The sequence below is a fragment of the Falco biarmicus genome, chromosome 16, assembly GCF_023638135.1.
Source record: "Falco biarmicus isolate bFalBia1 chromosome 16, bFalBia1.pri, whole genome shotgun sequence".
Classification (NCBI taxonomy): Eukaryota; Metazoa; Chordata; class Aves; order Falconiformes; family Falconidae; genus Falco; species Falco biarmicus.
In genome coordinates, this window is record NC_079303.1 from 244,425 (window position 1) to 266,794 (window position 22,370).

Genomic DNA, 22,370 nt, shown 5'->3' on the forward strand with positions numbered 1-22,370 from the left:
TCCCCCACTGTGATCTCCTCCCCACAGCCCATTACAGGGCCTGGGTTGTGGCACATTGGTCAGGCAGATGGGCAGAAAGGCCATTTCTCCAGATCAGTTAAAGCCAAATGGTGCCTGCAGGGTGTTGAGGAGAATTGCTCAGGCCCACTGGCCTTCTGGCTCCCAAATACAAGAGGAAGGAAGGGGGGAAGGCTGGGCCCCAGGAGGATCCAGAGGGCTCCCAGTATGTCAGGCACATGTAAGGGGCTGGGGAGTGTCACCCACTGAGGGCACCCCTCCCACCAATGGCGTAGCCCTGGTGCATGGACTGACCACTGTGCCTCCCCAGGATCTGCTGTGAGTTTGCAGAGAAAGGAGATCTGGGAAAGGGGATACTCAATGTGGTTCATGCCAGAAAGCCCCATCAGGCATCCGATCAGATCCTCCAGGATGGGGGGAGAGCCATGGGTGGTCTGGGCAGGATTTGGGCAGGAGATTCCTAAATGTTACATGCCATCCTCATCTTCCCTTGGCCTGTGGCCTAGGTCACAGCATAGAGCTGTCATGTCCCACTCTACTCCAGAGACATCTGCATTTCAGCAATGGGTGGAAAAAGCTTCCCCAGGGGCAGGTTTCTAACCACAAGCACTGGAAGCCTAGCTAGGCAGCCAGGTCCCTGGGCATAGTGGAGCCCTGGCTCAGGTCCCACCTAAAGGCAAGCTTAAGGCTCTGTGTGTGTCCAGCAATGGTACTTTTCCCCAGTGGTCTTGGCTTGCCCCACAGCAGCAATGGTCCAGGTGTGGGGATATCCCTGTGCCTAGGAACTAAAAGGGCCTGGCAGCACCCAGCCTCATGACTGTGCCATGGAGGAATGAAGCTGGGGCAGGTGATCAGCTAGCATGACCTGGTGCCTGCTGGCCCTGTCTGCCCTGGGGGCCACAGCACAGCATGACAGGCCAGGGTGAGGTGACAAGGGAGATGGGGCACACAGCCACTCTGCCCTTCTTGGTCCATGGGCTGAAGTAGAGCATCCATGTTTGTGAGTCTGTCACCACATTGTCACGTGAGTTGGTTTGCTGCCAAGTGCCAGTTTGAGGTGACAATGACCTAGAAGTGGCTGTGTGATGCCAGGGTCTGCCCTGCTCACACAGTGCCCTGGGTTTGCACCAGTCCGTGTGTGGCACGGATATAGCTGGCTCGACAAAGTACCAGCACCAGGGAAATGGGTGCCGAGTTGTTGGCTTAGACTGGCCAGGAGCTCCTTTGCCAGCACAGGGCTAAAACCAGCATGAACATATCCAGACAGGGTCCCAAGTACCCCTGCCCAAGAGCCAGAGGGGCAAGAGCCACCAGAAGATAAAGCCACAAATGCATCCCACAACCCTGCCTTGCCCCTTGGCATGGGCCTCCGGTGAGTGCATGTGTCTGCCTGTGCCAGGGGCTTGTGAAAGGGCAGGGAATGGGCTGTCACAGCTCTGCAGCCTGTTCCAAACCACCCCCCAAGCAAAACCCAACCCATCCTAACAGAGAGAGTAGCAACCTTCGGGCACCTGCCTGGTGTCTGCTCCACCCCCATGCAGACCACCCACCCCATCTGAGGGTTACTAGGTCCTTCCTCCCTCTTTGGGGGAAGCTGTGCCTGTTGCCAGACCAGGGAGCAGCCAAGCATGTGCTCCTAATGGAGCCAAGGCACCCATGCAAGCTGCTGCTCAGTGAGAGGGGGAGGGGAGGGGAGGGCTGGGCTGCCCGCCTGAGCAGGGGGATGCCACACAGCTGGGTGGGCACCCAGGGTGGCATTCCTGGCCTCTTTGCTGGGGGCAGAGCCCCAGGGAGGGGCGTGCAGCCCCCAGGGCGCACTCCAGCCCTGCTGGGTGTGTTTGCTTGGCAGTGGGAGCCCAGTGAACCTGCTGCTGTGAGCAAACAAACACGAGCCGGGCAAATGCCGGCAAAGAAAACACCCCGCAAAGGCAGTGTGGGTGAAACTCTGGGCACCGGCAGGGCAAGGGCTCTGACAATGATTAAACTGGCCAACCCAGATTTCCCGGCAAGGCAGCGCTGGGCTGGGACCCGGTGGTTCATATTATGCAAATCACCTGGATCTGGGAGCACGAACGTTTCAGGCTGGAATTCCCCTCGGGCCGCCAGATCGCGTTACGCGCCCGAGCTATAAAAGACCGAGGCGGGCAGGGCTTGCCCATCGGCACCAGCCTCCCTGGCCCATGAGAGTGGCTAGCGGCTGCGTCTCCCCTCGCTGCTCTCTGGATTAGCTGCCGCTCGCAGGATTGCCATCGTTGCCATCGCAGAAGGTACCAAAGCTTTTTCGTCCGGGGCCTGTTGATGTCCCCCAGCCCGGGATGGCTGCTTTGCTCTCCTCCCTGTGCATCTTCGCTCTCGCCAGGGGATGCGCTTGGTCTTTCTCGCTGCACACCTGTTCTCCCACCGCAGTGGCCAGCCCTTTCGGGGGGAGCAGTGAGACGGCAGTTTGGAGGGGCCCTCTAATTGGCCTCCAGGTTTTGTCAAACGAACAGCAAGATTTGGCTCTTCCACGAGGGCTGGGCCGGGGCTTGGTCCCCTCCTGGCTGCAGTTACTGGGATGTGCTTCTTGCAACGGGCTGAGAGGACTGAAGCTGCCGGCTCCAGAGCTGTTGTGCCGGGGGGCTGGGGGAGCGCTCAGCAGCTGAGTGCGCTGCAACGCCCACCCCCACGGAGGGGCTGTCCAACACCATTCTCTGCGAACCACCTGCTTGCTGTCCCTTTGTGCTGGCTGCCAGTGGGTCTGGTGAGGCCAGGCTGCTGGAGACGGGGCTCTTCTGCGAGCACGGTGACACCATGTGCCCTGTTTGCTCTGGCTCAGACTCCCTCGGTCCCAGGGCGGTGGTGAGTCAGGCCCCAGCCCTGGCTGGCGGGTGCTGGGCAGGTGTTTCTGCAGAAGTGACCTGAGAGGTGACAGCGGGTGGAGGGAGGGAGGGCCCAGCCTCACCCAGCCTGGCCCTGAGGGTGCTGTGGGTGCTGCGGGCTCAGGTCCCCCCACTTCCACGGGGATCGGGGCTCACTGTCATCTCTCGGCACAGAGCTTCATGGCAGGATCTTGTGAGATCAGCAACATCTTCTCTAACTACATCAGTGCCATGTACCAGCCGGATGAGGTACAGCCAGCCTTGGACATGCTGGGACACCCTGGAGATGACAGCACCCTGGGGCTGAGCCTCCCTGCCAGCCAGCCCCTGGCACAGACCACAGGTAGGACTGGGGGAGCGGTGGTGGCTGCACAGGGCAGCCGTCCCACAAGGCACCAGTGAGGCAGTTCACCTAGCTTGGGCGAGCATTGCAAGGTCCTTGTCCCACTCCAGCAGGTCAACAGCTTCCACCATCCCTCGGTTTCCCCATGAGTGTGATGGCTAAAAGGTTGCTGTAGCAGACCCTGGGTGGCATAAGGCATGGCTGCTTGCAGCACATCAGGTGCATATGGGGGATGAGGGAACCATTGCCCTGCTTCTCCAGCACATCCCAGGGGATGGGCTGCCAGTGTTCACCAGAAGAGCAGTTTGGAAGTACAGTCTCGGTGACAGAGGTCCCACTCTGCCGGTGGGACTGTCATTGGTCCTGGGGGAGGTACAGCAAACATACCAGCAGAGCAGGGCAGATTCCAGCATAGATGGGACAAATGGCACCAAAACCAACACTGCAGGAAGTATCAGGTTGTTGCTGTCCCCCAGGACAGGAGCAGGGCAGAGCGAGGTAACCTGGGAGCAGGCACCTGCTAGTCCCACAACCCTCCAAGCGCAGGGCCTGCTGTGCTCCACGTGATCACCATGGAACCAGACCCAGTGCCCAACTGCAGCTGGCAGCTTGTGCATGGCACGCAGTGCTGGCATGGCCACCCTGCCCCTGAGCGCCGCTCTCCATCCTTTGCAGACAAGCCAGAGTGGTTCAGTGAGCTCCCGTACTTCTGGACCAAGGTGCAGGTGCTAGAGTGGATCAGCTACCATGTGGAGAAGAACAAGTACGACGCCAGCTCCATAGACTTCTCCTGCTGCAACATGGATGGGCACGCGCTCTGCCACTGCACCAGGGACCAGATGCGCCTCATCTTTGGGCCCCTGGGGGACGAGCTGTATGACCGCCTGCATGAGATCAGTGAGTGTCCCAATGTCCCCTTTGTCCCCAGGCCTGTCAGGCTGAAGCCTGAGACCCCCCTACCAGCCCAGGACCCCCTGCTTCCCAGGCACTGCAGAGGGCTGCCTGGAGGAGGTTGCACTGGGTGGGGAGGCTGTGTGGGGGGACATGGGGGCACAAAACAGAGTCCAGGCAGGGCTGGGTGGGCTCAGCTCCCAGTTAGGCACTGTTCTTTCCACCAAATAGGCATCACTAATCCCAGTCCTCCCACTCCTGCAGCCTCCGACGAGTTGAACTGGATCATTGATTTGCTGGAAAAAGAGGGTGCAACTTCCCAAGAAACCTTCCTGGACTCCAGCCACCTGGGTAGGAGAGGGACCCCAGCCAAGCCTTTTCCCCAGGGACCACATGCTGATGCAGGCAGGGCTAACCCCTGCTTCCCTTCTTTGCCCCTTCCAGAGCTGGGAAATCCCTGTGACAAGGACTCACTGGAGGACATGAAGCCCACAAACCCTTTCCTATCCACAGACTTCACCTGCTTGCCTGGTGCCATGTCCCCAGGCAGCTCCGATGTCTCAGGTCAGTGTCTTGCCCAGTGAAAAGCTCCCTTCACTTGTGCTGCTCTGGGAGGTCAGTGGGCAACTGCCCCACTGCCAAGGGCAGGTTTGGGTCTTGCACCAGGCTGCTTGCAGGGGCCTGGGGTGGAGGGGGGACGGGAGGGACAGGAGGAAGCAGCACCACATGCCAGCAGCTGGCAGTCTGAATGAGCCCTGTCCCTTTGCCTCTCAGGGCCTGTGATGTCCCACAGCCCCAACTCCCAGGACTCCGGTGGAAGTGACCTTGACCTCGACCCCATGGAAGCAAAGCTCTTCCCTGACGGTGATTTTTTTTGCTTCCTGCCAGTAGCTGGGGGAGAAGGACTTGCTCCTGGGCACTTCCAGCAGCTGCAGAGTATATCCCATCTGACAATGATTTAGGGACAATACCTGAACATCCATCCTCACATGGGGAAGGAGGGAGGGGGCTGGTTTTCTGTGTGCCCTGGGTCTGTTTCTCCCCGTTTAGCGTGGTGATGGTGCAGGCTCTGGGGCAGAGCTGGGATTGCCAGGGCAGCAGTGAGCTTGGTGGGAAGGAGAAGGTGGTGGCAGCTGGGTGAAGGCTGCGGCCAAAGATCCTGGGCACTGAAAGCTATGTTCAGTATTGATCCCAGCTGGTGATGATACTGGGAATACTGAGGATGCAAGGAAGCAGTAAGGTTTGGGGAATTATCAACTTGCTGCCCTAAGCATGGTGACATGGATGAGAGTGGGATGAAGCTGGAGGGAATGGGGAGACCTTGCTCTCAGGGGTGCAATTCCCTGGTACCCAGGTCTGAAAAGAGGGTGCAGCCCCTGACCCCTACCCCATCCCCAACCAGCTCTCCCCTGCGCTTTTGCTCCTGAGAGGACATCTCTGTGCCCAGGGAGGGGGCAGCTGCAACCCAGCAGGCTTCATGTGTCTCCCTGTCTATGTGCACAGATGGCTTTGCGGGGAGCAAGAAAGGGGACAGCAAACACGGCAAGCGGAAACGGGGACGGCCCCGAAAAATCAGCAAGGAGAGCAGAGACTGCCTGGAGAGCCGGAAGAGCAAGCACTGTACGTGGACCATCCAGCCTGGGAGCTTGGACTGCCTCCCCCAGCTTGGCTTCATGGCGGGGGGAGATGGAAGGGTGGGCCATGTCCGCTGGCCATGCCCCTTGGCAGGAATGTTTAGGGAGATCTGAAGTGCAGGGACCCACAGGATCTTCCCTCCTCTTCAGCTTGCTTTCTTCTTCCAGCCCCAAGAGGTACCCACCTGTGGGAGTTTATCCGGGACATCCTGATCCACCCCGAGCTGAATGAGGGGCTGATGAAGTGGGAGGACCGGCGGGAGGGCGTCTTCAAGTTCCTGCGCTCAGAAGCAGTGGCTCAGCTCTGGGGCCAGAAGAAGAAAAACAGCAGCATGACCTATGAGAAGCTGAGCAGAGCCATGCGGTGAGTGCCCTCGCCTCTCCCCAGGGAGGACCTCCCTCACAGGGCTGGGTCAGACCCACTGGGGCTCAGCCTTGATCCCCCACAGCAGCTCCCCCGCATGCAGGGCTGCATCCAGAGCTCTGATTCCACCTTCTCTTCTTCTCCAGATATTACTACAAACGAGAGATCCTGGAGCGAGTTGATGGGCGACGGCTGGTGTACAAGTTTGGGAAGAACTCCAGCGGCTGGAAGGAGGAGGAGGTGCTCAACAGGAACAAGGAGCTGTAGGAGTCCTGGACGAGCTGGGGTCTGACATGCCCCTCAGGGCCAGCCCTGAGCTGGGCTCCTTGGCAGGAAACTTTGCCTGAAGCTGTATCTGGAAGACGCTGCCCCGAGCAGTGTGTGAAACTCCAACCCTTGCATGGGCACACTCGTGCGTGCTGGTGACTGCTGGCACTGAGATCTTTAAAGCTAATATTTTGGCTCCAGTAGGTTATTGCAAACCGTTATTTCCCTCACTGGATTTGTACCTCCGACTGGAGTCACAGTAACTTTGGCTGTTTCAAAGCCTGGACAGATGCAAAGGGGAAGAGAAGTTCAAGTGGCAGCTGGCACCACCATGAGAGGCCAGCAGGTCTCCTGCTGTCACCCACCACCTGCCTGGGCAGAGGGGCAGCGCCACCATCTCGCCTGTGATCAGACAGACCTTGTCCCAGCTGTGGAGTCCTCCCTCATCACTGCTTGTGCAGAAGATGGCCACTGTCCCGTTTGCTCTGCATGGGATAAATGAGCCCCCTGCTGTGCAGCAGCTTCTCACTGTGGCACCTGCTGAGAGAAGATGGGAACACTGTGGAGCTTCATCTGGCCCTGGAGAGCCCCCATAGGGGAGAGGACTTGGGACAGCAGGGCCAGTCTGCATTTTCAACCTGGCTACCGGTATCTAGAGACAGGTCTTTTCCCCAAAAGTAGCTTCTAATTTATGTAAGACCAAAAAAAAAAAAGTACAGAATGAATGTACAGATATATTTTTTCATGAGTAAGATGTTCCCGTGTGAGAGTGTGCATTGTAGGGCATACATGTGCCTTGTGGCAGGCGGTGGAGCTCAGCTGGACTGAAGCGATGTCATGGGGCACAGACTGGCTCTGTGTCAGCCACAGGAGGAGGATGCCATCCCAGCCAGGCACCCAGCCAGGTGCATGTGGTTTCCTCCTTTTTGAATGGGAGCATAAGAGGAATAAACTGTTGTTTGGTTGGTGTTTTTGTACCTCCTTGTCATTTTTCGTGTTTTTCTTAAAGACCTGGTGGGGACCAGACTCATGTTACCTGGGATGTCCCACTGCATGAACCCTGCCTGCTGTGGACTGGGCTTGCCTGGTCATCTTGACACAAGGTCTTCCTTGGGATGAGGTGGGCTGCTTGTCCCTAGGTGGGTGGGAGTGAGATCTGGAGGCCTTGTCTCAAAGCTAGCCGTGCAAGGGCATCTTACACTTACTCCCTGACCCTACTAAGAACCCTCCAGAAATTCAGCCCTGGCACTCACCTTTGCATAAGGGCTTTCACGGAGCACTGGCTCCAAGCTGGAGTTTGCCAGTCGCAGTTTGCGAAGTAAATTCCTGGGTGGTCTGGTGGGGAGGTCTCTTCTCAGCTCCCTCCACATTAAGATGGACTTCACAAGTCCACACAAGAGGACTTCCAGCCTGTCTCTGGCCTGTGCTCTCTTCTGAGATGTGAAGGTGCATCAAGAAGAAGCACAGGCACAAAAATATGTTTAAAGCTTGCCTGTCTTCCAGTCTGGCTATTTGCAACCTCTCCTAGGGCCTGGATGCCTCTCAAGGACCACATCTTCAGGAGTGGGGAACTGCTAAAGCCTGGCAGTGTGAACAGCCCAAACACATCATCTTCCCCTTCTTGCTCAGTGGCCACAGCAATCTTCCCCAGCTAGCCCAACTGTGAGGAGGCAGAGAGGGTGTCCTGGGGGTGCTGGGAGGACCTCTCTGACCCAGAAGTTATGTCTGTGGGGCAGCAAGAAGGAATTCATGGGGATGAAGGCCAAGCAGGCTCTCAGATATGTTTCTACCACAAGCTTGGCAAACAGTGGTCCACACATCACTCCCAGTTGGCATGCATTGCCTGTATTTCATGACGAGTCTTTCTGAATATAGCTGGGTACCAGAGGGACTTGTTACCACCCCTAATCGTGTGCTGGTGTACACCCTGCCGAATGTAGGCATGCAGGGGCTAGCACTGCTCAGCTCCTGTTCACTCCCATGGGAAAGGCCCTGGGACCCCTCCTCTGAGCTTGGAGCTTGAACAGGTCTGTGATGTGCTGGCAAAAGCAATGCCACATCTTTCTGAATGGTTCCAGCCCATGCCTGGAGTGACTGAGGGGAGCCAGCCCACCAGTGCAGGGGTGGGGGAGCTTTTGGGATGCCCCTAGGCAGTAAGGGTGCCTTGCAAAGCCTGAGATGCCTTTTTGGCAGGAGAACCCAGCCATTGTTTCCTGACTGTCCTTCATTACTGCTGGAGACACGGTACAGTTAAAAAACACCTATCACACACTTGCAAGAGTGTGATCAATGCGAAAGAGAGAGAAATAAATCCTTTGAAGCATGGACCATCTGGGCTGTCCTGGATGCAGCAGCTGGAACTGCTCCCAGTCTGCCTGGCCTCAGCTTGAGAGTGGGGTTGGTGGTTTAGAGCATCCCCAATGCCAAGCTGCTGCTGCCTGGGGAAGTCGAGGCCCCTGCTTCACCAGGCCATGGGTAACAAGAGATAGGTCCAGGGGCTGAGGAAACCACAGATCCTGCTGCAAGTGTTCCATTTCACTTCCTAACTCCCTGTGGCCATGGCCCCTCATGCTTTGCTACTCTGCTGGCAGCCCACAGGCTGTGGGCTCAGTGGCAGCTGAAAGATCTGCAGATGCTGCCGTGGCATCAAGGGCTTGACCCACCTGCTTTGCCAGGGGCAGAAGGTGCCTATGGGTCAGAGCCAATCTCTTTGAGGTGGGTTCAACTGCTGTTTACACAAGGAGCTGCCTTGCTGGTCCAGCTGGGATGCCTGGTCTCCTATGGATATGCCATGCTATGCCATGCCATGCCCATATCTGCAATTCAACAAGACATAAGAGGGAGTCTGCAGTCATGCAAGATCCTGGAGATGACAAAATCATGTGGAAAGACCTCCATCGCTCACTGCCCGGAGTGCTGGGTTGAAGCTGTACTGCTCCCAGATCCACATGCTGAGATGAGGCCATCAGAGTTGCCCTGTGGTGCAAGAAGAGGTCCCAGTCCCTGGGTGTGAACTAAGAGCCAGTCCATGGTCTGGGCTGCAGCCAGACCTCCATGTTCCTTGCGTAACCTTCCCCAGGGAACAGGTTTTCCCAGCTGGTGTCTGCTGGCTCTAGCGAGCAGAGGGTGCTCCAGGCCCATCCCTGAACTCCTGGAGCTGCCACAAGGAGCAGGCTGGAGTGGGTGGCAGGAAGGACAATGTGGAGGTGCTCATGTTACCCACAAAAGCAGCATGTGTGGGAGGGGGCTGGGATGGTGCTTGGTGGCAATCAGTGTGTCCAGGGAAGGGACACAGTGAGAAGGGCAAGCCCAGCCCCAGGCCAGGTCTGCAGGAGCCAGCTGTGCTCCTGGCTGCTGTCCCTCCAAGTTTGGGGTTGTGGGTGAGGTGTTTATTCTCCGTCAATAGATAACTCTGGCAGGTTGGCAGGGAGAGGGGAGCACTTTGTCACGCAGCCTGTTGCCCTGCCAAGTGCACCTTGTTTGCTCAAGCAGTTTCATTTCTTTCCCACTGAGGTTTGTTACCTAACTGGCCTGGGACAATGTTTAACCAGCTCCAGCAGCAGTAGGGAACCTGACAGTCTCGTCTCCCATGCCCCCATTGTCCCCATTGCCCACCACCGCCACCCCACTGCCATCACCAAGTAGGGGGCACGCCAGGCAGGAGGCTTGGGGCAGAGGCGGGGGGTCCCTCAGGTGTATGGGCACCCTGTGCCAGAGGAGGAGGAAGAGGCAGAGTTGTGCAGGCATGAGCTGGGGGGCCAGATCCTGCAGCCTCCCATGAAGCTTGCATGGGTCTGTGGGGCAAAGAGCCAGGAAGAACTGGAGGAGGGCAAGCAAAGACATACACACACGTGCACACACCAACACACACTCAGGGTAACCCCTACAGTGACCTCCAAGCCAGTATTGAGCCAACCCAGCAGAGTTTCCCTACTGGCATGAAAAAGAGATTTATCTGGTTTTTTAATCTCTTTAGAGGTGCCTGGATTTTACAGCTGTGACAAGCTATGGCAGAAAATGGACAAAAAGAGGTGGTGGGTTTTTTTTTTTCTCCTCCAAAACAACTTCCCCTCACACTTTACACTGGGGTTTGCTGAGAGACTTTTCCCATGAGGTGGTCCCAGGCTGAACACGTTTCTGGCACAAAGTTGCCATGGAAACATCTTGGTCGCCCTTCAAGTTTGAGCATTAAAGTGGATTTTCTCTCCTCCAAGACCCCCCAAAGGGACCCTTGCTGTTCCTTGGTCCCAGTTAGGGAAGAAGAGGGCAGTTTGCCCTGGCCAGTGCTTGACTGGGACCTGTGGACTCTGTGGGAGCAGAGAAATGGGGTGAGGGGAGAAGTTTTGGCTGGGCCAGCAAGGTGTCCATTATCCCATGTGCCAGACCATGAACTGCCCCTGAGCACAACGGCATGACCTGATTTTCCAGCTGATCCGGACCGTGGCTATCCTTGCAGTGGATCAGGGTAGATGGGAATGTGGTGGGGATGGGGGCAGCCTGCAGGAGGCAGAGACCATCTGCCTGGGACCCCTCACTCTCACCCACTCCCACTGCCTTTTCTTCAAAACTCCTCCAGTCCCTGCTGGCTTTCACACTTTCTTACCCTCCTGCCTCTGGCTCAGCACAACTGTGGAGCAGGACTGAACCCTAACTGGAGATGTGGGAATCCCAGATGCCTTCCCATTGCCATGTGAAAGACAGCTCCCAGTAGCACAAGGATGGAGACTGGCCCCAGCTCCACAGAGAAGGCAGGAGGAGGGGGCCAGGGCAGCACCTGACCCAAAGAGAAGGTTGTCTCAAAATATCCAGTATCTTCTTTCCTCAGGGGAAGCATTTCTTTGGTGGGGCATTTCTTTGGTGTGCTTCTCCCTGGGGTACCTGGTCCAGGTGGCAATCAGCCCTTCAGACTCTGGAAACAAGCTTGCAGAAAGAAAGGTGTGTGTATTGTTGGGTCTGGTCCTCCTAAAAATATCCAGGGGACAAAAGCCTCGGAAGCCTGTAGGAGACTTTTATTGCAGCTGGACTTCTGCAGCTGTGACAAGGAACCCTCTCCCCACTGAATTTCACCTGGCACTGCCCTTGCCCGTCCCTGACTTGACCTGGGCTTGCTTCATGCCATCCAGTCTAATATCTCCCAGTTTTCAGGATGACCTGTAGCTGGAGGAGGTATGCAGGATTTGGCATGGACAGAACAAGGCTCCAGAGTACCCAGACTCTGCCATGGAAATTGTTAGAGAGCAAAAGTGTCAGGCAGTTTGGGATGCCTGACTGTTATGGATGCTTTTCCAGCAGTGGGCCAGGTTAACAATCAGCTGGCATAAATATGCCTGGAGAAGCATCCTCCTGATGGGGCACCCCACCTGCATACCCCTGAGCCAACCTGGGAGCAGCCGAGGTTAGCGCATAGGAATGGCAGGGCTGGGAAGCCACTGCTGCAGGAGGGACTGTGCTCCGGGAACAAACATCCACGGAGCTGGGAACACCTGGGGGAGCAAGGGCATTGCATGGGAGGGATTTTCCACACTGCACGGGGGGTGGGTGAAGGGTATGGGGCAGGTTGCACAGCTGCAGGTTGCAGTCCTGGGAAGGGTCTCGTGGGTGGAGGGGCTGTGCTAGGGGCAGGAGGGGGAACGCTGCTGGGGCACGTGCTGTAAGGGATGGGGGTGTTACAAACCTGCACTTCTGGAAGCTGAATTATGTGAGGTGAGGGTTATTGCTCAGATGTGATATGGAGGGCAGAGTTATTGCCCATAGGAGCTGGGAAGAACAGTGCTGCTGGGGGTTTGTAGCAGGGTGCTGCCACAGCAGGCTCAAACCCAGCCCAGTTTCAGGGCTGGGCTGGCATGCCTGGGGATGGGCAGGCCCCCCAGGGCTGCGTCCCTCTTCCCCAGGGTAACCAGTTACCTGGGCTCCCAGTCAATGCTCCCCCCTGCCTCGCAGCCCAACAGTTTCTTTGGAAATTGCTTCCAGCAGTAGCTGCCCCAAGGGTGTCTGGCTTGTCCAGGAGAGCTACCCACTGATGGTAACTCATCTGTTAAAACCCTGAGTTGTTTGGTTGTTAAACAAGAAAGCGGCTGTTCCCGCTGTAGGAACGGGGAAGCTGCTGCGGTGGCTGCCTGGAACCAGAGACAGCAGGCAGACAGCAGGTTGGGCATGCTGGGGAACACCCTTAGGGCATGGGTTACCACCCTGGGGCATGCCACATGCCTCTCCAGCCCGTGCCCATCTTCCCTTTTCCATGTGGTCAGCACTGCATTCAAGCTTCTGCATCCCACCCACCTCTTGCTTCCAGCCAGACCTCCTAGGGGGTCTGTACTAGGAAGTCCTCTGCTTGTCTCCCTGGTATGCCAGCACATCCAGGACGGAACTGGAGGGTTCAGGCTCCCCAAACAGTTGGTTCCTGGTTGCCCCCATGGTGATTCAGCACCAGGTGTTTTCCCCGCAGCCTGCGGACAAAGCAGAAGCTGCCCTGCCACCCATGGGGAGGGATCACACCAGCTCCATCTGTCCTGTGCTGTGTTTGCTGCTTCTCTGTGACCAGAGGTCTGCATGCAGCCTGGCCATGCTGTACATGTGTGGCTCCTGCTCACCACATCGGCTGGTCTCTGCTCCTCAGGAAGAGATTTGGGGACCTGCTCCCAGCCCACAGGTTTATTCCCACCCAGGTCTGACAAAGCTACATCTGCATCCTGCCCAGCTCGTGTTCCCTGAGCAGATGCTTCCCCTCCCGCAGAAAATGCCAGAGCCCAGGCTGCCCAGGTCAGGATAGATGTTCATCCCTTGGTATCTGGCATCCTCAAAAGGTTGGCACTGGTGGATCTTCTTGGGTGGATGTCTCCTAGCTTCTTCCCTTTCCCTCCCTCCACCACAGCCACCAAAAATCCCAGTTCTGTTTCATTGTGAAACAAAAAGAAATGTTCATCGCATTCTTGTTTCCTGGCCAACTGTACCCTTTGCTATCCACCAAAGATGGCACAGAGCCTGGGACTGCACCAGCTTGCAAATGGAGTCACAGGGCAGAAAGCGCAAGCTGGGAAGTCCAGGAATGAGACAGTGTGAACTGCAGGCCCCCCAGAGCTCAGGGTATCACTGGCAGGTTGGCAGATGCTGAAGAGGCTGCCCAAGGTTACTGCAGCCCTGCTCCCATCGCACGTACATTTCACTTCAATGGACCAATGCCTCCTGAGATCTACCTTCTAATGGGTGATCATGCACCTCTAGCTCTTCTCCCCACTTTCTGCTGAGCAGACCATGTGGAAACAAACCCAGAAGCCCTCTGTCAGACCATCGGATGTGTGGTCCTAAACCCCCTGCGTGCTGGAAAGGCTTCCTCCAGGCTTGGGGATGAGAGCGCATGGAGCTGGGGAGAGCTGAAGACACTGCAGCTGTGGGATATGGGGGACAGAGCTGTGTTAACTCATGGGCTGCAGCTTCCAGGTGATATTTTTCTTTCCTCCAGCTTATGCAGATTCATTTCACAGTGAGGTCTCTAGTAGCCCTGATCTCCTCCATTCATTGCTCACCTTTCCACCCAGCCATGGCCACATGCTCAACTTTAAGTTTTCAGCTGAGAATCCAGGCAGTAAATTAAGGTATTTGAGCCCACCAAACCATTTTGGGTACATTCTGGCCCCAGTTCAGCAAGGCACTGGTCATCAGGCTACTCTTCAAAAGCCACAGTTTTGAAAGCCACCGTGGCCAGGACACTCCCCCTGGCCTGACCTGCCTTGCTGCAGCACGGAGCAGTATGAGCAAGGCTGTCCCAGCTCCCTGACAGAGCACATGAACACATGCAGTCAGAGAGTAAGGAAGAGAGGAATGAGGTGGTGGAGAGGGGAGGAACATGATGAACACTGGTGTCCAAAAAGCCTGAGAGAAGATGCAAGGGAGTGGTGGGCACTGAAAGACAAAAGCTGACCGTGCTGCTGCAATGCCACGTTCCTGTGTGCCTAAAGATGCCAGACACATGGGGAACCATTTGTTAGGCATTTTAGTGTGTCCACCAGGCCTGGATGAATAGTGCAGTCTCTCTCTGGGTGCTCCAGGAAGAGCTCTAGGGAGTTTCTGGCCTCCAGCATCAGGTATGGCATGAGGGCTGCTGATGGCCAGCAATGTTACAAGAGCAGCTGGGGCAGACGTGGAGACTATTACACAGTCAACGTGTCACTCTGCGGTGGGCCAGGGAGGACTGCCATGGCAATGGACAGGAGTGTCACACCCCTCCTGTGTCTACTTCTGGCAAGGTTCAATGGGTCAGTGAGCACAGATTGAAGACATGTATAATGAAATGTCCGGCCTCCTGTACCATACGGTATGGCATGGTATGGTACAGTGTTTGCCAGATTTTCCTGCCTGCTGGCCCCTGAAGTTAATAGCTGGGCCAGTGGGGATGTTCCCCAGCTCAACCTCTTTCAAAACTCCTAGAAAAGTACGGCACCAGAGAGCATAGCTGTGCCACAGGGCAGAGTGACCCCTCGGCAGCCCCAGTGATGTATGCTGTCATTGGCCACCAACATCACAAACCCCCAGCTGCCTGATGGTTTGGTACCGAAGAGACAAGGATGGCGATGCCTTGCTGAATTGTGGGCACACCCACGGAGCATGAGACATGCTCTTGCGTCAGCTCTGCTCTCCTCCAGAGCCCTAGTGCAAAGGTCTTCTTGGGGTGGAGGTGGCAGGAAGATCTTGGCTGAGATGAGCAGAGGATCTAGTCCTGGTCATCCCAATACAAAGCCTTTCAGGATGTCCCTTCACATCGATCTGGCCAGCGGGCAAATCTCCTTGACTAGACTGTCTTCATTCAGGGGACTGCCCCCTAGGGCAGCAGTGTCTTTGCTGTTGCAAAACACCCCAGGGCAAGGTAACCCTCATCTGCTGGCAATCTCCAGTGGCCACAGTGTCCAGACCACAGATGCCAGTCTCAGCCAAGGTGCAGCCAGCTGGCTGAGGTGCTGTCGTCAAGGAGTAATGTGGTAACAGTTCCTGTGGGATCTTCGGGGTCTCCAAAGAGCTGGTGCTCCTCTAGTTTTTGCCTTCAGGACTGCAGGCGAGCAAGTCCGGGCCTGAGCCTGCTTTCAGGCAAAGGGTGGGTCCTACAAGAAGATCTCATTGCTCCAGGCCTTTCTAAAACAAGCTGAATTTCAGAGCATGCTTTGTGGGAGCCGCCTCCACCACTGCCATTACATAAGACATGTTTTAGGGGCCAGCAGACTGAACTGATAGGAAGCCCCATGCCTGAGCCATGGGGTGATGCTGCTGAGCTTGAGGGGGGACAGGGACTTTGGGGCCAGGTCTTTTGGGATGAGACCATAAAGCATGTTCACCAGATGCACTATCCCAATGAGATCTGCATGCTCCACCAGATCCATCATACCCCACCAGGACAAGCTCTGCAACTGCTCTAAGGACAGCCTCTGCGTTAGTGGCACCAAGCACTTTCTGGTGCATGAGCAGCATCTGATACAGTGGCCACAGCATGGCTAGTGGCCGTCAGGTGAGCTACACAGGCTTCCAGACGTGGAGATGCCAGAGCTGCTGGGTGTCTCAGTTTTCTTCCCTGTAAATTCCCAGTGTACCCAGCTGAGCACAGCAACACCTGGCTCTATCTGGCACCAAGCTCCAGCTCGTGCCTTTCTGGGGTGCTGGCCTTGTCAGGAGCAAGGGTCAGAGTGGGAAGCAGGTCCACCAGGATGGACAGGATGGTCTGGCCCCGAGTCAGCTTCTGCCAGTGGCCAGGATGGTCTGGGTAGGATATATAGGGGTAGAAAGGCACTGACTTCCCCAGGGCATGCAGGGGAAGCCTTTCATGTTCCCCACCCCAATAGGGTGGTGGGACCCAAGTTGCAGGAGACCCTGCTCTAGCCATGGAACTAGGAAGGAAGGGTGCCGGGATGTGCCTCAGGGGTTCTTTGAGCACAGCAATAGAAGAGATGGGCAAATGGAGGGACCAGGTGTCACTGGGCTGCAGTCCCTCCTCTCCTCGGGCATACTCCCGCCCTGAGGCTCTCCAGGGTTCCTGGTGCTTCCCTTGCCAAGCCATCCCAGGGAGCAGGTCCCAAGGGCTGCTTTAGCTGCCGGCAGGTCCCCAGCCATTGTGCAGAGACCATCCCTCCTGCATCCTCCCTTCCCAGAAGTGACGGTGGCAGGCGGCCAGCCCCACCTGTCTGACAGGTAGAGCAAGGGTGGGGGAAGCTGCTGGCACCCGCAGCCTGCACGCCTGCCCCAACCTGCCGGGGCCCTGCCAAGGATCACCCTGCTGCAGTGGGCAGGAGGAGGGTCCCTGGCCAGCAGTGCAACCCTGTGGGGACAGCTCTGCCCCTGACATGGAAGGAAATCGGGAGGCAACACACTGCTGGGTGGGGATATCCTGCACTGTGGCATGTTACCCAGAAGCACACGCAGGTGCACACACGTGACCACACATGCAGTGGGTTACACTGCGACAGACATACTTGCAGACACACAGGGATGCATACAGACGCGTGTAGAGTGTGTTGCACTGGTAAACAGTCACAAACTGAGATATACAACAGATGCCTGCACAACTTAGGTGGTTACGGACATGCTCAGTTACACACAGATAGGCACAGTGCACTGAGCACACACAGGTAGGCGCACAGTGTGCAAGTTGCAGGCGTACATGCAGACACACACACAGTTACATACTGCATTACTCAGGCATGCAAGCAGTTACACACATGGTTGCTCACATGCAGTTACTCACACAAGCCCCCACACAACTCCTCACCCATGGGCACACACCCCCCCTCAGACATGTTGCACTCAACATGGTGGCAGCCCATGTTGCACTCATGCCCCATTCCCACCCCCACCAGAAGATGCCCAGGTGCCCTCCGGCCCCACTGTGGCCAGCTGCTCACTCCCCAACCTGTCTTCTTGCTCCCAGCTCCCAGGGTTGGGAAGGGCTTTGGGATGGGCAGAAATCCCTGCAGGGTGCTGATGGGGCCAAGAAATCACAGCGGTGTGTCATGCCCTGCTCCAGCCCTGGGCCAGCTGTAAGCAACAGGCAAGGGCATCCGAGGATACAGCGTGACTGCTCCCTGTTTTGTAGCAGCAGGAACCCCCAACAGTCGGGAGCCGACCCCTCGCCCTGCCTGGTGAAAATGCCAGCAGACCATGGCTGGACTTTCACCCATCCCCAGTATTTTGGCAAGATTTGTCTGTGCCAGGCCCATACCTGTGGGAGTGCTGGCCCACACGCTGCCTGCTCTGGCACCCAGCCACCCAGCTGTCCCCCACAGGGACCACGAGGGCCCATCTGGGGCATGGCTGGGCAGTGTCCAAGGGCTGTGTCATCTCACACTGTTTATTTTCCTAGTTTCAGTCCCCAGGGACCTATTGGTGACCTGAGCTCAGAGCTGCAGGGACAGACTCATCTGGGTCAGAGACCTCCAGCACCCCCACAGCATCTCAGCAGCTAATTGAGGGTCACAGCCTCCAGGATCTGGCTGGGCCACTCCAGCCCCAGGTGACAAGCCTCATCATCTTGCCCAGCCACTTGCAAACAGGCCAAACAGCTCAAGGTCTCCCAGACTGGCTGCAGACATCTCAACCCCCTTGCAAACAAAGCAGAGAAATGGGCTGTGCCTCTCTTCTTCAGGCAAAAGGAGGGTCCCATGTCCTCTTGCTGCTCATGCCTGTAAGATGCAACCCAAAGTTCCCATGGACCCCTGTTTGACATGCCAGCCCTGCACCTCCCCAGCCCGTGGGGTGCTGCTGAAGCTGTCCCAGCTCCCTGGGTACCCCACAGGCTGGGGTGAGAGTGCTGTGCAGCTGTGCAGCTGGAGGTAGGTGGGCACCCCCCTGCCCTGGCAAGCCAACCACAGTGAGTGGGTCATTCATGTACCAGACCAACTGTCCGGTATTCATCCCAGTTTGCCCAGGCAAAGGCCACCAAGCATCCCTGGGGCTATGAGGTAAGCAGGACACATGGATCCCAAAAAGCAGGGGTTGGGTGGTGGAGATTACTTGAACGAAAGCAGCAATCAGGTCTACCATGAGGCAGACACGCTGGCCAGGGTTCAAAGCAAATGACTGCAGATGGGAGGTGAGGTAGGCTGAGGGTGCAGCATTGCAAGAACTGACTTGGCAGCATGCAGACACCCAGACGAAACTGCTGGTGCACAGGGCAGTGGGGAGACCATATGCTCACCTTGGATCTGCAACAGCACTTTGGGAATCTAGATGCAGAGCCTACAACGGTGATGTAGCTTGATGACCCTGTCCCCAAACAGCAAGAGAGCAAATCGCATTTGTCCTGAGGAAACAGTCACCTAACACAGGGTGTGCCACAATGAAAGCTGGATGGAGAAGAGGCCCTTGGCTGCAGCTCCCATGACCGTGTGATTGTCCCATACTGTCCCTGGGGTGGTGATGACCTCATTTCGCTGTGGTTACCCTTGCTGCATGCCAGGTGCTTTGTCATGAGGCAAGAGGAGGAGTGGGAACAGGTTATTCAAGGTGTGCGGGGCCCAGGGCAAGCACAGGTGAGCATGGGTGCTGGGGGTGTCTGGATGGGCGAGAGCAGGGCAGTCAGGCAAAGTGCAGCCCCCTCCTCTTCCCACAGGAGCTCCGGCGAGGTGGGGGCTCCGGAGCCCAGCACCAGGCACTGTGGTATAGCCACAGGGCATGGATGGGGGGAGCAGCAGACTTTGCCCCCACCTACAAGGTGCGGCAGACAGGCTGAACAGTCTGAAGGGCATAATTATCAATGCCGGAAAAGGCAGGCTGGGGGTCAGGCTGGGTCATGTTTGGGTCAGATCAGGAGGTCAGATCAGGAGACTGGACCTGGATGGGAACAACAGAAACCCCCTGCGATGGGTTTTGCAGCATGAAAGTATCCCTCCGCTGCTTGGGACACAACCTCCTTCCTTGGCCATCAGTGTGTCCCTCACTGTCATCTTCCCAGCCTGAGAACCAGTGGGTTAAATGTCCCCAGATGGATCAGAACATTTTCCACACTCCCAGGAGCCCCCTCCTGCCCTCCCCAGGCTCTCCTTTGCCACCTGATCACCAACTTAGGCAAGCCCCCTTTGGTGGGGCCATGACCCTGCAGGGCACCAGGAGCAGGCAGAGCAGCCCTTCTGGTCTGCCATCCCAAGGCACTGGACCCGCTGGGCACCTTGGAGACCTGCTGATGCTTCACGGGAGGCTGTACCTCCTCTTCCTCTGCAACAGCTGCTTTTCCTCCCGAGATGTGCCCTGGCCACAACCCCTGTGGACCCCATGCCTATCCCACATGCCACTGGGGAGGCTGCAGTGCTGCCACCTCTTCCCCTGCACCACACATCACCCTCTGCCCATGTAGAACCCTCACTCCTCTCACGCACACCCCAGACCTGCACACACACTCTCTATCCTTGCACCCATCTTTTTCACATGTGCACACACATGCCAGGCCCTGGGACTGTCTGTTTCTTCTCACCTTTTTGCTTTTAGGAACCCATAAATACAGTGAACCTGAAAACACCTGTCTTTTCCACCTGGGGTGTGAAACAACATGGGTGGTGGGATCCAGCCCCAGGCAGGGTAGCTCAAAGCACATGTCTGCAGGCGCCGGAGGCTCCTCTCTGGAAACAAAACCTAAGGGAAAAAGAAGGAAGGAGCAGTCCAGGTACCATAATGCCCCCTCATCCATGTCCCTCCCTGCTCTGTCCCTTGGGCTGGTGAGTTGGGTGTTGGGGTGGGTCTTGGCTGCTGACCCAGAGGGTTTCTTCGGAGCAGTCACAGCTGGAAACCTGATACCACATGTGATCTGTACAGAGAAGATTTGGCCTCAGCCAGGGCCTCCAGAAAACAGAGAAGGGGCCAGGGAAGTACTGCGAGAGCTGAGGATGCTCCTGGGGTCCAACAACCCTGCCCTGGCCCAGGCCTGCCCGGTGGCTGCAGAGCCAGCCCTGCCACCAGCATGCAGCCAAATGCCAGCAAAGGTCTGGGCTGGCCATGCTGCCCTTGGCTCCATCCCCAGCCCAGGGCAGGGCAGGGGGCCAGCAGGGACCTCTGCCTCCAGGGGCCGCAGGACTACATGGGTTCCCCTTCTCATGGACAGGCCAAGCAATGCCTTAACACCGCGTCTGGTCCTTGCTCCAGCCGCTTGCCTGGGAAATGATTGCAGCATCATTCCTGCCCTGATGGTTGGAAATTTTCTCTTTCCCAGCTGAAATATGGCCACAGGCACTGTTGTACATTCACTTCTCCTTGCACGACCTTTGTCTATAGCCAAAAGAGCTGTCCCCCACTCCTGTGAGCCTGTGTAAGCCCGTCAGACAGGGCTGCACCCAGACCTGGCGATGGCAGGGAGGGCAGAGCCTGGGCATGCCTGACCTGGCTGGGGGCAGAGGGATGCTGGGGGGAGAGGTGACCCCGTACAGCAAGCTTGCAGGGCACCAGCCCAGTGAGGTGGGCACACAAGCAGTGCAAAGGAGAGAAGGTTTAAGAGAACTACAAAACCAACCTCCTCCCAGGGCACAGCCTGGCACAGCTGAGCTGCATCATGCCCTGTGGAGCCAGTGCCAGAGCAGGTCACCGGGTCCCTCCCTGCCCGACCTGGCGAGTGGAGGGACCCACCTGCAGCCTCACACCACCACCGTCATCTGAGGCCGATGCAACTGAAGGGCTGTTTGTGTTGTGGGAGGTGTGTGGGGGTGTGTGTATGTGTGTGTGTGCATGCACATGCGAGTACGAGTACGTGTGGGCAGGGCCCCCAAGCATGGAGCTGAGTGAGGACGTCATGTTAGCCCGGGGTGCGGCACCGCCCAGACATTCATTTTGCAAACAGACATGGGGTCATGAACTACATAACTAGCAGATGTGGATTGTGCCAGTGCCCAGGCTGAACCCTACCTGCCTCATCCAGGTCACCCCAGGAGAGCAGAGCAGCAGCATGGCAAAGGGGGTGGATGGGAGGACACAGCAAAACCTTTGCCCTGGGACAAAAAAAGCACACCACTAGCTCATGTGCAACTGAAGTGTTTCAGGACTGAGGATTCCTGACAGCAAAGGGTGGTAGGTTTGTAACAGCTGGGACTGCATCCTTGCTTACCTCCCCCAGCAACGGGCACGTGGACCTGGGGTTCATCACATTCTGGCTGGACCCTCAGCGGAGATGCAGGAAACCAGGAGGTTCCCAGCACGCACCCAGATCTCCAGGGCAGCTGGGTATCTTGCAGTCTTGCTGTGCCTTCCAGGGCTGCTGAAGGTGGCCAGGCTTCTGGCTCAGCTTAGCCATAATGGTCCTCAGCAACACTTGTTCCCTGGTGCAGCAGCAAAAGCCAGGGGCTGGTTGTCCTGGCTGAAGTGCCCCTGCCTGCCCTGGCTTTAGGAGCACAGCTCCCTCCATGCCCTCACCGCAGTCCATGGCAGCAGCAGCTGGGGACCTCACTCTCCTACTCTGCCTTCCCACGTCATCTGTCTCGCAGCAGGGGTCACCGAGGCACAGCACGGGGGGCTCCCCAGGACAGGAGCGGTGGACACGGCACTGCCTCCCCAGTCTGCAGGGTTGTGTCAGCCCTGCCACTACCTGCCCTCCCCAGCAGCTCTGTAGGGGGTGTCTCAGCTGCAGAGAGCATTTCGAGTGCGGAGGCGGGTCTGAGCCTGGCTGCAGCTCAGGTCTGCCATGGGGACAGGACCCTGCAGACCTGGGGCAGCCCCGTGCCAGCAGCAAGCTGTGGGGCCAAGGCTGCATGCTCTGGGGAGCACAGTTTCTTTTCAGACAAAATGAAATTAATTTACCTGGAAATCCTTTGCTCACAGAAATAAAAAGCAACACAGAGTGGCAGTGGAGACACCGAACTAAACCCCATTTTGAAAGCACTCCCCCCCCCCCCCGCCCCCAAGCCTGCAGCCCTGTACTCCTGCTCTTGTGCTGTTGCTTGTCTGCCTTCTGCCGTGGCACAGAGACTCCGCATCTTCCGGACAGCTGATCTAGGGCTTAGCAAGTGTGGCAGAGCTGCTTACTCCTTTTAACGCAGGACTGG

At 57.1% G+C, this 22,370-nt stretch overlaps 1 protein-coding gene across 2 annotated transcripts; it reads left to right on the forward strand.

The window, feature by feature from the left end:
- Positions 1–2,074: 2,074 nt before the first annotated feature.
- Positions 2,075–7,352, forward strand: ELF3 (E74 like ETS transcription factor 3). Of its 2 annotated transcripts, none has more exons than XM_056361424.1 (9): positions 2,075–2,285; positions 3,104–3,219; positions 3,895–4,116; positions 4,375–4,461; positions 4,555–4,674; positions 4,885–4,974; positions 5,614–5,730; positions 5,913–6,108; positions 6,255–7,352. In XM_056361424.1, the coding sequence occupies exons 2-9, from the start codon at positions 3,108–3,110 to the stop codon at positions 6,373–6,375; spliced, it is 1,065 nt and encodes a 354-aa protein (XP_056217399.1). In that variant the 5' UTR covers positions 2,075–2,285; positions 3,104–3,107; the 3' UTR covers positions 6,376–7,352. The 2 variants fall into 2 exon arrangements, with proteins under 2 accessions (XP_056217399.1, XP_056217398.1); XM_056361423.1 differs by having other exon boundaries at positions 2,076–2,285; positions 3,051–3,219.
- The last annotated feature ends 15,018 nt before the right edge of the window (positions 7,353–22,370 follow it).